This window comes from Pyxicephalus adspersus, chromosome 1, assembly GCF_032062135.1.
Source record: "Pyxicephalus adspersus chromosome 1, UCB_Pads_2.0, whole genome shotgun sequence".
NCBI classification, from domain to species: domain Eukaryota; kingdom Metazoa; phylum Chordata; class Amphibia; order Anura; family Pyxicephalidae; genus Pyxicephalus; species Pyxicephalus adspersus.
Genome location: NC_092858.1, coordinates 170,756,413 through 170,772,836, shown reverse-complemented (window position 1 = coordinate 170,772,836; position 16,424 = coordinate 170,756,413). Strand labels below are relative to the sequence as shown.

At 42.6% G+C, this 16,424-nt stretch overlaps 1 protein-coding gene across 6 annotated transcripts in view; it reads left to right on the top strand.

Moving 5' to 3' along the window:
- Positions 1-1,425: 1,425 nt before the first annotated feature.
- The window catches only part of POU2F1 (POU class 2 homeobox 1), a 110,646-nt gene continuing 95,647 nt past the window's right edge, over positions 1,426-16,424 (top strand). For all 6 annotated transcript variants that reach the window (XM_072398377.1, XM_072398376.1, XM_072398374.1 and 3 more), the window contains exon 1: positions 1,426-1,550. In XM_072398377.1, coding sequence (XP_072254478.1) covers positions 1,487-1,550 — 64 coding nt within the window. In that variant the 5' untranslated portion in view covers positions 1,426-1,486. The remainder of the gene's footprint in view (positions 1,551-16,424) is intronic.

Here is a 16,424-nt window from a genome sequence, read left to right as displayed (position 1 = left end):
GTGGGGAACTGAAGATGAAAAAAAAAATTAAACTGTAAATATATTTCAGTCCTGTCATGTGTGAATTAAAGACCTTCCAAAATAACGATTTCCTGGGCTTCCCTGCAACCCTCGTTGGTTCCTCCTGCTGACCTTCAATCATTGCATATTACAATAATGGCATGGAGGTCATTGGGAGGAACCATTGATGTTACGGGGGAGCCAAGGCAATCATCACCCCTGGAAGTGTGGGTCTCTCACTGATCTGGGGATTACTAAGCAACAGACCAGTACCAAATCAATGCATCCTTATACCAGTGGGACCATATGTTAAATGTGACAACTCAAAGAGGGAGAAAAGTCTTTTATATTTACTTCTCATCCAGCTTTATAGCGTCCGCCTCACATCTGGTGACCACATCTTCCTCAGGTTTTCCTTCAGGTACGCTATCTTCCGCCACTGTGATTGGCCAGGCCGCTGTCCCTCCCGCATATGTGCACAGGTAACATGCACATGTGCATTTCTGTGTACATCCAGCCAATCGGAAGCTTTTCTTTCAAAAGAGACAAACAGGATCAATTCACAAAACTAAAACACTGAAATTGAAATACTTGTTTCCAAAAAACAGTGATGGTTTCAGCTGTAAACTATGAGCTTTCAGTCACGATTAAAGCTGCGTATGCACACCTGATAATCGTCTTTTATAACGAAAGATTCTCAATGAACGAGGAAAGAAGGACAAGCGGTGTCCAGCTACAATGCTCCGCTGACTGTGGATGCCATCACGGAAAGTTTGTTTACATCGCGCCACTTTCACCCGCCCAGCATACATCTACTGGCTGCGCATGTGTGTACCATTGTTCTGCATACAATGTCACCTGAACACACATTGGCGGACTTTTTTTTGTTTTGTGTGCATTCTAGGGCAATTAAAGTGCAAAAATGTTCTCAGATAATACATTGTTTATGTAATGGAGGGCACTGAATCAGTGAAACTATTTAGTATTTGGGTTGCTATGTCGACCTCCACATTTAATATTTGAGAGGGTATAAGAATTACCCCCCAAAAAAGCTCAGGCCCTTTCCATATATTACACATTTGATCTGTTTATTACTCATGACAGGTTCTCTTTGAAATCCTGACCATCCAAGCACAGCACCTGCCCAGCCCTCACCCACAGGTTGCACAATAGCAGCCCATTCTACCACCTGCCTCCCCCAACGCGCATGCGCAACAACCGTTCCTGGTGACCTCACCTCCCTACACAACAATCAACCCGCGCGGCCCCGCCCACCTTCCCGGACACCTGCAGCCTCTGCCCTGACAAGGAGGGGGGGAGAGAAAAGGCGGGGCTTCGAGTTCATTTGTCTCCTTTGTCCGCGTTTAAATAAAGCACGTTGATCGCGAGGAAGGAAAAAAAAAAAAAAAAAAAGAAACATTAGCGTGAGGGGGGCCGGCGCGGGGGAGGGATTATCGGCCGGGCGATTTTGGTTAAAATATTCAAAATGGCGGACGGAGGAGCAGCGAGTCAAGATGAGAGTTCAGCGGCAGCGCAGGCAGCAGCAGCAGGTAATCATTACCGCGTTTTACATATTCATATTCATCCGCACACCGGCGGCTTAGCATAATTTATTAGTAGTCCGGATTATTCTAATGACGGCGGCCGTGCGGGCGGGAGAAAAGGAGGGGGGAAGGCACCGGGATTCAGTGCGGGCGGCGCGCACTAACCGAGCCCGCTCTCCTCACCGGAGGGGGGGCTGAGGGGCCAACGTGAGGGGGGGCTCACCGGAATCCGTGACTGAACAATAAGAGGAGGAGGAAAGGGGGGTCCTGAGCCCGGACACCCCCACCCACCATCATTATTATTATTCGGACTGACCTGTACTTACCTAATATTACCCCCCATATTATTATTATTACCCCCCCATACCTCCATCATTACCTGGCCTGTACACCTAATATATAATATTGGGGTATATACCCCCCTCCCTGACAGGGGGTAATAATATGCCTCCATGGGGTATAATAATAATATTATTAATATTATTTATACCCCCTGTGCCCCCTTACCTGTTATATGACCATTGCTGGGATTATTATTATAGGACCCCCCCTGTAATAATTATTGGGGGGGGCCTGTTATATTGCCATATTTTATGTCATGTGACCGTGCTGTAATATTATAAATCTCTGCAAAGCCCTCATTATATCCCCAATATTACCCCCCCCCGGGTAATATCCGGTATTATTATTATTCTGTGCTGATCTATTGCTATTTGTATCATTTCTGGATCAGTCCTGTGTTATTCTAGTTTGCCATCATGACAGTCTGTGCCATGTTTGCCCCACGTAATGCCACCCTGTGCCTGGTATGCCCCTTGTAATGCCACCCTGTGCCTGGTATGCCCCTTGTAATGCCACCCTGTGCCTGGTATGCCCCTTGTAATGCCACCCTGTGCCTGGTATGCCCCTCGTAATGCCACCCTGTGCCTCGTATGCCCCTCGTAATGCCACCCTGTGCCTGGTATGCCCCTTATTAATACAAGTCTCTGCTTGGCATGCCCCTAATAATGAATGCTAGTCTGTGCCCTGCTTGCTATGTATTAATGCCAGTCTGTGCCCAGCTTGCCACTTATCAATACCATTCACTGCCCAGCTGTCCCTTAACTTCTATTATTATTATTATTACATTTTCACATTCTTACTTTTTATCCCCCTTCACCTACCTATGTCGTATTAATGTTTGCCAACCCGTGTACCCATCTCACCCATTATTGATTGGTGTCACCTTGTTCCCAGCTCACTTGTAATTGATTTATTTCACCTGGTGTTTGGCTCACCCATTATTGATTATGGCCTGGGACGCCTGTTACTATTAGCACCACCTGTCAACACGGTGCCCAGCTGGCAGAGTATTTTATTACGGTACTAAGTTCATCAATTTCTATTCATGCCATCCTGTGCCCAGCTCAGTCTATGCCCAGCTCTTCTGGTACTTTTAATGGCATAATTTGCCCGGCTCATCTATCATTTGTAATGTCACCCTGTGCCAGGTAAACCTATTGATCATGACACCCTGTGCCTGGCTCCCCTATTACTTTTAATGCCACCTGTTAACTCTGTGCCAAGCTTGCCAAGTATTTCATCATGGTGTCCAGTTTAGCAATTATTAATGCCATCTTGTGCCCAGCTCACCTATTACTATTTACCTTACCTGGTATTCCTGTGCCCAGCTGACCCAAGTTTTTTTTATCTTGGTGTCAAGTTCAACAAATATTATTAATGCCATCCTGTGCCCAGTTCACCCATTACTAATAAGTTTACCCTGAATATTACCCATACCAGTCTGTGCCCAGCTCTCCCATTACTACTAATGCCATCCTGTGCCCTGCTCACTCATTATTGATAATGTCACCCTGTGCCCAGCTTATCTATTACTATTCATACCCCGACGTCCCCTGGTCTGTTAATCGGGCCCCAACGTCCCCTAGTCTGATAATCGGGCCCCTCGTCTGATAATCGAACCCCGACGCCCCCCTCGCCTGGTAATCGGACTCCGACGTCCCCTCGCCTAAAAATCATCGGACCCCATATTTTTTTTAACCTTTTTTTCTTTTACATTATTATTGTGTTTTCCCTGTATCCTTCTCATCTCTGAGGATATTATTTTTCTCTTCTCACCCATTATTATCCATAGCCAACGACCCGATATTTAGCACCACATTGATTATTAATATCCCCTTTATTGCCCTCCTAACTATTACTAATCTCTGCTGGCCCTTTATTATACCTTTTATATGCTCATTGACGACCTGTAGGGAATCTCATTAGGAATTACTCCCTACTGAGTGTATATTTTCATTGTTATAATTCATCCTCATAATTATTCAGAACTCCAGATCCATCATTTTTACGGTGCCCGACGTTCCTATTTATAAGACGTTGTGACACCTCAGACCTTGTATTGTTATTGTTACTTTTTTATTATCACTTTTTTGGCTGATTTCTTATTGGTTGTATTATGTGTAGCTGCTTATTATTATGAATGTGGTTATTATTATACTCACCTGCTGTTGTTGTATCGGATCTTTTATATATATGGAGGATCTTTTATATATATATATATATATGTATAATATATTGTGCATTTTTATTTATTATCATGACGTCATGTGTTACAATTTTGGGATTATTAGGAGTAACCTTTCTAGCCATATTGGGATCTCAATTTTATATCATTGCACGCCTTATGTATTATTATTCCATTCATCTTTGGGGGGAACGGCTGACCAATTGGAAGTTTGGTTGTCAATGTGAAATGGCGATGTTCCCGTACGACCCCGTATTACCCCGCTCTGACCCCACGTTATTATCAGCCGTATTTTATCCTCACACCCAGCAAGAGTTCCCCCGCCTTGTATGATGAGCAGCTAACTGCCCCCTCTTACTCCCTTACAATTATTATTATTATTAATAATAATAATAAACATTTATATAGCACCAACATATTACGTAGCGCTGTACATTAAATAGGGGTTGCAAATGACAGATACAGTGACACAGTAGGGGTAGGGGAGCTTACAATCTAAGAGAATGGTTAAATCTTCCTTATTATTCTATGTTTTTTTCTGTTATTACCCCCATCATTATCATGGCCGCCCCCCCGCCATTAGATTATGAGTCAGAATCGGCTACTTCTATTATCGCCTCTTCTAACTTCGCCTCAATTATATTCTCATTTCTCTACTTATCCACCCCATTTATTCTATTTCATCAATATTTGTTTAGCGGCCCCTCACTACATCATATATTACCCCTTCCCAATCCCCGGCTACATTATTATTATCACTGACCCTCCTATCATCTATCTGCCCCTCATTATTATTAATGTGATCCGTGCCCCTCCATCTGCCCCCCCTGATATGACATTATTTATTAATAGCCCTCATTCTCTTCTCCTTGCTGCCTGTTTGTATTGTTATTATGCTGCGTTATTTACTAGCGATACCTCTTGGCCTTATCGCCGTCTCCGAGCCTTACCAGACCGACGGCGAACGGTGCGGCTCTACAACACCAACGAAAATGTTCTCCTTTTGTACATGGGTGTCATTTTTTTATTTTTTATTATATTATTTTGCTTGTGTTTTATTATGTTGGCGATTTTTTTTTTTTTGATGCAGACGGTGAACTTCAGTTCAAGGGTTGCAAATATTAATAATAATGATAGCAAAGGGGCTGCATTTTTAACCTTTTGCTCTCTGCTCCGCGTCTATAGCGAGCGGACGCAGAGAATTTAATAGCAGTCTGCCGAGAGAAGGTTTTTTATTTTTTTAATAAAATACACAGCGGCCGTTTGTTTTTTTTTTTTCGTTTTTATTACACGTGACCTGTTTTTAGGTTGTCTGATATTTTTGCAAGGAGACTCAACACATTCACTTATTATTATTTTGGTTGGCCATGTGTTGCCGTAGTTTAGTTACGCTCGGGCTGGCGCTGGATTGATGAGGTTGCTGTGCAACGCTAATATCTGATAAGTCATTTTGTAACCGGTGTGCGTTTTTTTTTAATATGCATTAGGCGGACGGCTTTGGTGAATATTCAATAAACAAAAAAGCTAAATGATGCAAAAATAAATACAAAGGTGAAGCCTTTGATGTCGTTTTGGCGTTGCAAATCGTTTTCTTTTTTTTTTTTAAATCCTCCGCATGTTTTGAGATCTGATTTCCTGCCCCTCTCCTTTTACATATTCATTTCCTTGCTCTGGGTTTAGCATACTTTTTAAAGGGACCTGAATCTTTATTTTTTTTTGTTTCTTTTTATTTTGGCTAACCTGAAAAGATTTACTTTGTAACGGCTGAGGCATTTCAGAACAGTTGTAGATAAATGTATTCCTTGCTTCTTTTGCTTGCTTTTTTTTTTTGTATTTTTTTAAATCACCTATAGTGTCCCAGTTCTGCCCCTCTCTTCCACCCCTCGGGGCGTTCCCCAGTTACAGCAAGCAAGAGTACAACAAAGCTTAACCGCATGGATGACATTCATAAGGAAAACATGTACAAACCTGCAAAAGCTAAAAGAAAAAAGAAAAATCACATATCAGGGCCTGTGTGCACTCGCCGGCCCTTTTCCTTACCTTCCTAAATAGCTGGTGTCATTAATACGTGCTTCATTGTTGTGTGAAATCACAGGGACAAAGAAGTGTATTTCTGCAAAAGGCTCGGGGTCAGAGGGCAAATTGTACCATTTTTTTTTTTTTTAGATTATCTTTGCATCCTGCAAAAAAAAAAAAAGCACGCCACTCCGCTTCGTAATCGCCGTAATCATCTTTTGATTTTGTTACGTTTTGTTAAATTTTTATATGACCCAGCAATTTATTATTATTGTTTAACAGGATTTATATAGTGCCAACATATTACGCAGCGCTGTACTCTAAATAGGGGTTGCAAATGACAGACAGATTCAGACATAGGAGGAGGAGAGGATCCTGCCCCAAAGAGCTTACAATTTGTTCTTTAAGTGATTTGGCCGTGCTAGCCTTTTGTCTTGTCGGGCTCCCCTTTTCTCTCTCTCTGAGTGTTATTCTGTTAGTTTTAACGTGAAGGTAAATATTTGATTACGGATTCCTGGTAGGCAGGTTCTCTTAACCAGCCATTGATTTTGTTTTTTTTTAACTTTAGTACAGTTATTATTATTAAGGATTTATATAGCACCAGCATATTACGCAGTGCTGTACATTAAATAGGGGTTGCAAATGACAGACACAGACAGTGACACAGGAGGAGGAGAGGACCCTGCCCACAAGAGCTTACAATCTAAGAGGTGGGGGAAAGAACACACAATAGGAGGGGGGAAATATCCAGTGACAGTATCCAGTGCTCCGTTTTTAAATTCTGGTCTGGACTTATTTGTTGATGGTAACCCCTTCATGGTCAGAAGGCTTCTATTGTCCACCACAGGACATAGAAAAATTTATATCTTTTTAATGTATATTATTCCTATTATACAGTCTTTATATAGCGCCAACATTTTATGCAGCCCTGTACAAAGTCCATAGTCCTGTCACTGGCTGTCCATTAAAGGGGCTCACAATATACTGTCCATACTACAGTCATTAGCACAGTCTATTATTATTGTTATTATTACTTATTAATAATTATAATAAACAGGATTTATATAGCGCCAACATATTACACAGAGCTGTACATTAAATAGGGGTTGCAAATGACAGACAGATACAGACAGTGACACAGGAGAAGGAGAGGACCCTGCCCCGAAGAGCTTACACTCTAGGAGGTGGGGGAAGTATCACACAATAGGAGGGGGATATGGAATGGTGAGAAGCAATGAGGGTTTAGGAGACGGAAGAAGACGGGTAGGTGAGGTTGAACCGTTGTGTTTTAAGTGTTGTTTTAAAAGAGCAGAAAGTAGGAGCAAGCCGAATAGGACGAGGAAGACCAATCCAGTCTATGGTCAATTTGGGTGAAGCCAATTACCTAAAAAGAATTAACATACAGATGTACACACGTACCTTTACCTATGTCTATAGGGTATTACCTCTGGGTTCCTATGAGCTTATACCATCCTACAAATCAATTGAAAACATTTCAATACAAATTTTAATTATACAAAGGACCTTATGAATCTTTTAATTCTTGCAAAGTTCCAGAATCATTACATATTCAGTCTTTTAGATTGTAAGCTCTTCAGTGCAGGGTCCTCTCCTCCTCCTGTGTCATTGTTTGTATCCGACTGTCATTACCAACCTCTATGTACAGTGCCACGTAATTTGTTGGCGATTTAGGAATATAGTTTAATAATTATACAGGATACATCAATATTAGAATATTCTGGCATTGCCCACATGTTAGATGAGCGAGCCTGCTGTATGACGCATGAATATAAAGTTTGCTGTCCGATCCCCTTCAAGTTTACATTTATTGTAATTTGGAAGTCCAGCATGATTCATCCACGTAGATTGGGTCCCTGTGGCGGGAAGTCATTCATTAAGAAAATCAGATGTGCTTTTTTTTTTTTTTTCATGAAGGAACAAAGAATTATTGCTTGTGTTCATAAACACGGTGATTACGGGGCTTCCAGGAAATGCGCCCGCCCGGCCTGCAAGGTACGCAGAGTCAGCAAACGATTGGTGGTGGGGCAACGTGCTGTAGGCCAGCAGATGAGGCCTCGGGATAATTGCTCCTGCATTATGAATGGCTACAAACTCTGCCCCGTGGTGTGTATCCTATAATAATGTATGTCTGCCTCAAACAGCAATGGATGTGACACTGGTCATTTGCTGCGACCTTGGAACTCCGCTTACGCTTTTTATTAAGAAAATAATAGGTTGGCTTTTTGCTTTGTTGGTGCGGGCTGACAACCAGTAATTAAAACGGGGCCCCTGCTGTGCCCACCAGCGGGATGAATATGAGCGGCAAATTTAGGGTAATGCATATCGGCCCCGGCTGTTCAAACTTTGTAGCACTTTTTCATTCGGCAGCCTTTGCCGTCCTGTTTGTGCTATTGTAGGCTAATTCACGGTGCCCTTTAAAAGCAATCTTTAGTCTTTTTTTTTAATGCATATCCTGCTGGACTGCTATTAGGTTATGGGACATTGCCTGTCCCCTATGCCATAATCACCAGCCTGGTTGCCAATTTTTCATAGTTGGACGTTAGTTCCAATTTAATGCAGTCGTACATATAGAAAGTTACTCCGACTACCATCTCACATTTACAACTAGCTTTAGGGCCCCTTCACCCTTGGGTGTGTGGATTATTGCACCAGTTCCAAGGTTTAAAAGGCTGTGAGGACGCTTCAATCGAAAAATTAAAGTACTCGATTGATAGGCCTGTTAATATATGGGTGTTGTGCATTGGCAGAGTTTGTTGGAGGTGCCATTGCCACCAAATGCATTGAACACTGAATTGCAATATTGTGTGTTCCATTATTACAAAGTGCAAATGTTCAGTCTGGTCAGAATAAGATCCTTTGGCTCCAGTCATTCAGCACCGATGCTAATAAACCGTCCCTTCTATGCAGGCAGCCACCAGATGAAGAATTCACAAAACTCTGCATAGACGATTGTAGAAGTCTACGTTCAGTGAACTGCTATAATCCCTCCTATGTATTTACCTAAAATACTATAATTTTCTTTGGAAGTTGAGTACGGTTTGCAGACAATTAAAGGAGCCATTATTTCTGTACCAACAAGCTGGACCTGTATTTAGGAATTCGGAGATAAACTGCAAATGAATGATTGCCCCAGCTGGTTTGTCGATAAAAGATGTTTTTATGCAAAAAGAATCCGGCTCGAGCATGGAGTTTTTTAATCCATGGATGCTGAAGAACCGATGGGGTTCAGTGCTCAGTCCAGTTTTTTTTTTTAGCCTGGTGGTAAGAAATTGTAGGTGGGTGGTGGCCCCTGTATTGTGACCCAACTTATCAGTAACCAGCCAAAAACATTGGGCTTGGGGCTGAAAAGTGCCAAGTGGTGCGCCTAGCTAAAAGGGGCTGGGGAGAATATTGGGGTTAATGAGTCCTGTGAAGGTGTTTAGTACACAAATGTTGTAGATCCCGGTATCTTTTGTAGAAAAGAAGATCCAGCAGGCAAAGTGTTTTGCATTTAAGGCAAAACTCCAGATTGATTTTTCATGTGCTTTATATTTCACAGTTCTGCCTCCATACTGTCCAGCCATGTCTTAAGCATTGCATCTGCTGGACGGAGACAGCAAGAAAAATCGGCTGACATTTACTGTGGTCTGGTGAATCCGGCTGGCTGCCAGGAATTATGGTTCTGATGCCACTTTGCTAGATGAGAGGGTTGACCAGTGAGATGCCTCGTTCGGCAAAATCCCATATTTTGAGTTAGGAGTGCTGGGATTTGTAGACTTTCCCGGTGGAGGTCAGCCCGAAAAATGTTAAGGCAGGTAAGGAGCACGGCTCCCGTCAAGGGCAGCACGGTGGCTCAGTGGTTAGCGCTCTAGCCTTTGCAGCGCTGGGTCTCTGGTTTTAATCTCAGCCAGGACACTATCTGCATGAAGTTTGCAGGTTCTCCCTGTGTTTTGGGGGGTTTCCCCCTAAAAATGCAGTTAGGTTTTTTGGCTTCCCCCCAAAATTGACCTCAGATTGTAATAATGACATATGACTATAATATCGAGATTAGAATGTTACCTGCTTTGAGGGACAGCTACTGACATGACTATGGACTTTGTACAGCACTGCATAATATGTTGGCGCTATACAAATATTGTGTAAAAATATTAATATTGCTCTAACTTGGGAATTTTATGAAAGTGTCTACCAAAGCTTCTTGGGTTGTTCAAAACTGGCTGGTATCATGGGCCAGTGATGAGTAGAACATCTCCGTCCCGTTTACCAATGGTGCGGACTGAAGCTTGTACATGAAATTTGGTCACCCAACTGGCCATACATTTCCCCCACTATCAATATATTCAGAATAAAGTAGCTGTTTTCCAGTTTTATAAACCAAACCAGATATCAAAGGCTTCATTTGATGAAAATAGGGCAAAGACAGGAAAAGGACATGGTGGCACATTAGCCATTTTCTGCTGGATTATGCATGCATTTCTTTAGTGCAAACACAAAAATAAGACCAGATGGATCAGGGGCTGCAGAGTTTTATAAGGTGATTGGGTCCTTTAAAGCTAAAGAAAACCCGAACAATTAGACTGATAAAATTATTTCTCGAAAGATGCATCTGGAGTGCAGCGATGTGTGTTTTCTGTACCTGAAATCTTCAGATCTTTGGCATTGGAGAGTGATTTTTTTTTTTTTTTTTTTTTTTTTTGTGGGGTTTTTTTTTTTTTTTTTTTTTTTAATGGAATATTTGAGATCATTTTTTCATATGGTAAATTATTCACTGGGTTGTATCTATGGGTTTCAGAAGCCCAAATGAATACTTACAAGCCGTCACAATGTTCTGACTTTCTAGTTTTGATATTTTGTTGGCGTTCCATGTGACCTTGCAGAAGGTCTAGATCGGTGTTTCTCAACCAGGATTTATGGAACCCCATTGTTTCTCCAGAGGTTGCTAAGGGTTCCGTGAGCAATGAGGAAGGGTCCTTCTTGTTATCAGGTCGAGAAAGCCTGGTGTAGAACATGGACAATTTATTCTGTTGGTGAAACAGTGGTGGGCTGCAGAAGCACAGACAAAGGCTACGTACACACGTCACATGATTCTCGGCAGATAGTTGCCTCGGGGCTGATATCGGATGAGAATCCAATGTGTGTACAGTGCTCGTTGTTCTTCTTGTTGATGACCGTCCTGGTGAATTGATGGACGACGAACGTCCATCATAATGAAAGTGAAGGGGAGACGGAGCGCGGCAGGGTTCCTGCTCCGCAGTTCTCCCCTCTCCCACGAGCTGGGGAAAATGCTGCTCATTACAGTAACCCGCCACTTGCAAATTGCCTTTTATTAGCCTGACTCCCACAAAACTGCTGAATGTATATAGCTGGTTGGTACACGTGGGGTAGAGGCTCATTTTCTGTAGTGACAATATTGTGGCAATAGAAGTAGTTCGCATATATATATATATATATATATAATATATATATATACATATATATGTGTGTAATAAAATCTCATGTACTTGTATTGTCTATTTTATCCACCTTCTGTATCCATGCATTCAAAGGTTATATTGACAGACCTGCACCAGCTAAGGGTGGCAAAAGACAGTGAGGTGGTCAGAAGGGTCAACAGAGTGGTATACTGGCCTGTGGCTGCCAGGGGGTTAGATGAATGCAAACAACGGGCCTGTAAATGTAAAGTTTTTGGGGCTCCTCAAGTTTTAGTAGTCGTTGTTTGTGGCTGTTGAGGTAGAAGTTGCATGCTTGTGGTTGTGGCAAGCTGGCATCCAAGGGGTATTTACCTAACCTGTGACAAAAATCGCAAGACTTAAATAGTTGCTGTGGTTTTGATGGAGTTAAAATACACAGACATTAGATTTGAGTTATTGGTGGGCAGTCGTAGCCTCATGGTGTTACTATTGGCAGACAGAGGGTTATTTCTGGGAACTGAGCTGGCGGTTTCGGAGCTGTAGCAAGCTCAGGGTTTATGCTGGCAGCATTGCTGTGGGTGGTTGCTCTGTGGCCCTTCAATGGGCCCCGGCAGTCAGGGGTTAATGAGGCCGGAGTGCTTGCTGTGGATGGTGCGGCCTGATTTGAATAAACATTTCACTGTGGAGGAGGAGGAGGACATTATTGTAATGGTGCCGCTCCCCCAGCCTCTCATGTTTAGTAATTATCCAGCCTCCTCCTCTCAGGCCTGTTTATATCTGTGCTGCAGCCCATGTGCTTCTCTGTTGCATAGTGCAGCTCCAATACAGGCGGCCCTTTCATCCACCCAGCCGGGCCTACTCAGGCTAGCTTTTCTTTCACCTAGCAAGGCCTAAACTTACTCTAGCAAAACTTCCACCCACCTAGCAAGGTCTAGTCTCACTCGTAGGTAGACAGGCTTACCTTTGCTAAGGCTGCTCTCTTCGCCACCTAGCAAGGCCTGCTTCTAATCAAGCTTTCATATTGACCTAGCTAGGCCTACTCTCTCTGGGGCTAGCCTTCCATCCACCTAGAAAAGCCTGCACGTACCGAAGCATACCTTTCACCCACCCAGCAAGGTTTATTCTCATCTGATCTCCCCTTTCATTTATGTAGCCAGGCCTACCTTTGCTCAGGTTGCCCTTCTCCACCTAGTCAGGTTTGTTTTCTTTTGCTTAGCCTTCATCCAATCAGCAAGGCCTGCTCTCTCATGCTACCCCTTCTTCCACCTAGCAAAGCCTGCTCCTAATCAAGCTTTTTTTCTTATTGAGCTAGCAAGGCCTAGTCGCGCTCTGGCTAGCCTCTCATCCACCTGGAAAGGTCTACACATACTCAAGCAAACCTTCCATCCACCTAGCAAAGTTTAGTCTCACTCAGACTGCCCTTTAATTTATGAAGCCAGGCCTACCTTTGCTCAGACTGCCCTCCTCCACCCAGCCAGGTCTGCTCTCTCATGCTACCTCTTCATCCACCTAGCAGGGACTATTCTTCCAAGCTAGCCTCTCATCTCCCTAGACTACACATACTCAAGCAAACCTTCCATTCACCTAGTAATGCCCAGTATCATTCGGGCTGCCATTTTATTGATGGAGCCAGGCCTACTTTTGCTCAGGTTATCCTCTCTTCCACCTAGCTTAATTCCTATGCACCTAACAAGGCCTATTCTAACTCGGGAAAGCCTCACATCCTTGCAATGTCTACCCTCACTCACATTCTCCTTGCAAAGTTTTTTCTGACTCGGGATAACCTTTCATTAAGGCCTGTACTGACTCATATTTTTCACCCCATCCCCCTAGTTAGGCCTACCCTCACTCAGGCAAGTCTCTTATCCACTTAACAAGGTTTATTTTAAATTGGGATACCCCTCCTATCACCTGGCAAGGTCTACTGTTAATCAGACTATAACCCCTTCTCTATCTAGGCATACTTTTACTAAGAATGTTTCTCTTGCAAGACTTGTACTGATTCAGGTGAGTCTTTTATCCTCCTAACCAGACCTATTCTTACTCAAGCTTGCTTGTTGTCCGCCATGCCTACCCTGGCTCAATTTGGCCTTTCTCTCAAATCTTCCAGTGTTCCCTGGCTTCCAGAGATACACCCTAGATTTTGGTAAATTGTTTTCTAAATTGCCAAATCAAACCATAAAAATTGCATCTGTTTCTGTTGGTTTCTTTGGTCTTATTATATTAAAAATAACATTCCTATAGGGTAAACGATCCACCTATGCTGACTGGGCCCTTCCCAGATTGAAAAGCGTTCCTGTATAAGTCTGATGCTTGCTGTGACATCCCCACCCTTTTAAGCCTGTGGAGAGCAGACCAAATACCATGTGGAGATGCTCCAGGCCATTGCAAAGGGGTCTTATTGTTAGCTTTCGTCTGATTTGCATTCGGGGGAACCAAGAGGACAGGAGGTATAATTTAACTTTATTATGGACCGGTAGGCTCTTTACCTACATCTAGTTGGGGATTTGGCAGGGGGGAGCTGGTGGTTCTCTCCATTGAAAGCAGACCTTCTAATAAGGGATCCAAATTTAAGTTCTGAGGTTCCTTCATACTGGATGTGTTTTGTGCATTAGGAGGTCTTATTATTCCTTCTGTGCATCGGCGCAAAGTTACAGTGCATTAGTATAAAGTTTTTTGGACACCTTGACCTTCTTTTTGCTGCTCACGTCAGTTGAAAGGGAAATCTTTACAATCCCATGTCACATGATGCATTTTGGTGTAAAAAAGCTCCAAATGTTCTCATGAACATTAAAAAGTGACACAAGCACATAGTTTTCGTTTACTTAAAAGTAGTGAGAGTGCCAGGCACCACATGAGCTTACCGGTCCATATCTGTTTGTTAGGTAGTCCTATGGCTTTCCTCATCTAGGCACTTCCTGAATTCTGCTGGGTCAGTCTGTTCCACACCTGCAAAATTACTTTTCACAAAGAGCAAAAACTCAACCCAAAATTGCTATGGATCACATGAACTAATGCTGCATGTGAACTGAAGTCCTAGAATTTGTTCTGATTGTTTGGGGAAACCAGATATGGCTGCAAAGAAGCTGTAGGAAGTCAACATCATTGAGCAACAAAAAAATGGAAATTATGGAAAGGCGTTAATAAAAAAGAAAATAGTTAATTACACAGTGGGTTTGCAAGCTAAATATCCTTAAGCAGGTCTGCACAGGATTAGAAGTTGCTGACTGTCCGATGGACACAAATCCCAACTCAAAATCTCATCTACCTTTGCTACATACCTTGGACATATTGGATACCTACCAATGTTCTCCCCAACCCCTTTAGCTGGGAGCACCACCCGGCACTTTTCAATAACCACCCAGCTGTTTTGGTTGGTTACTGAAGAGTTTGGTCACAATACAGGGGCTGCCACCCGCCTACAAGTTCTTCCCACCCAGCTTAAAAAAAATTTCTGGGTTGAACATTGCATACAGTTATCAAAGCTTTCCAAAACTGGAGAGGATAGACTATCATGGGTGGTCATTGTGAAGAACCTGGGTTATCCAGCAAACCTGGAGGAGTTTGCACAGTCCCACTGTGTCCAACAGCCAGCACTGTCGGCTTGCTCTGGGCGACTCGCATGCATCTTTATCATTTGCAAATGCAATGCAAACATCTCTCAATAGGTTGTTGAATAACCCATATTGCATTGTGGGACACAGTGCTAAATTTTTGCTAACCTTCTACAACCAAACGTACTCCTTTACACACGCTGCATATAAAGAATTATTACGGGAAGCTGCAAATAACATTACGTGAATACTGTAGCACTGTGCTCTATTTGTTACTAAACCTTTCAGCCTAAAGTCCTGCGTTGGCGTTTTTTTTCTTGTTTTTTTTTTTTTTCTAGCACGTCCATAAACGATCGTGCAACTTCAGAATTTATCAGCTCGGAAACCTTTCCAGCAATTTTCTGGTCTCAAATGGTTCATAAGAACCCAAAATGAAGCTTGTAAAAAGATCAGGCATGCATCTTTTAATCCCAGGTCCCTTATCAGAAGACTGCTGGGAGCAGCAAGGTAGCCTGACACAAGACGGGGAACATTCACTGAGTCATGCTGAGACCGGCCTTTACGTTTTTATTTCTCCCTTGCAAGCCTCCCTTCACTGCTTTTTAGTGTTAAGCCTATCGATTTTTAAGGAGAGGAAAGAAAAAAATGCAACTCGAAGCCGGCATATTTCTTCGGCTGTATTCTTGCTGTCTGTACATCCTGTGATTTATGGCGAACATCGCCCATTGTGTGTACGGCTTTGTCATCCTGGTAACACATCATAATGAGATACCATTAGTAGATCAAATATTTGGAGACTGGCGCTGATCATTCATGGAGCCACCAACCCTAGACAAGGAAAGTTTCCATTACCCTCGTCAACCAGATGCAAGCAAAAACTGCGATGTAAATTATGGTTTTGTATTCATTGAGAATATTTTGTATTTTAGTTCCTCGGTTTGTCTTTGTTAGCTTCTTGTTCTTTATACAGCAGACTGGAAAAAGTAGGACGAAATGGTGTAAACCAATCAGGCTTTATTATAGCGTACAGGAAGCTGGCTGATTAGATGGTTTATTCACTTACCAGAACTTGACAGGTTGTTTTCTAATAAGGATTAGTGAATTGGAGCATGCATTTTTTTTTTTTTTTTGGATCATGTCAGAGTTGCCTTTATTTCTTGTCTTTTTTCACAATAAAACATCTCTCCAAAATAAGGGAATTTCCTCTGTCGTCACAAAACAACTGACTTTCAATGCATTAATGATGGCTGCTCAGTATTTTAGAATTGTTCCAAGAGACAATGGTCACCAAGACATGGAGTGAATAACTTTATTGTGGACATTCCATAGAAATTGAAGCTTCTCTTTTACAGCCCTTTCCCAAAACACCTAA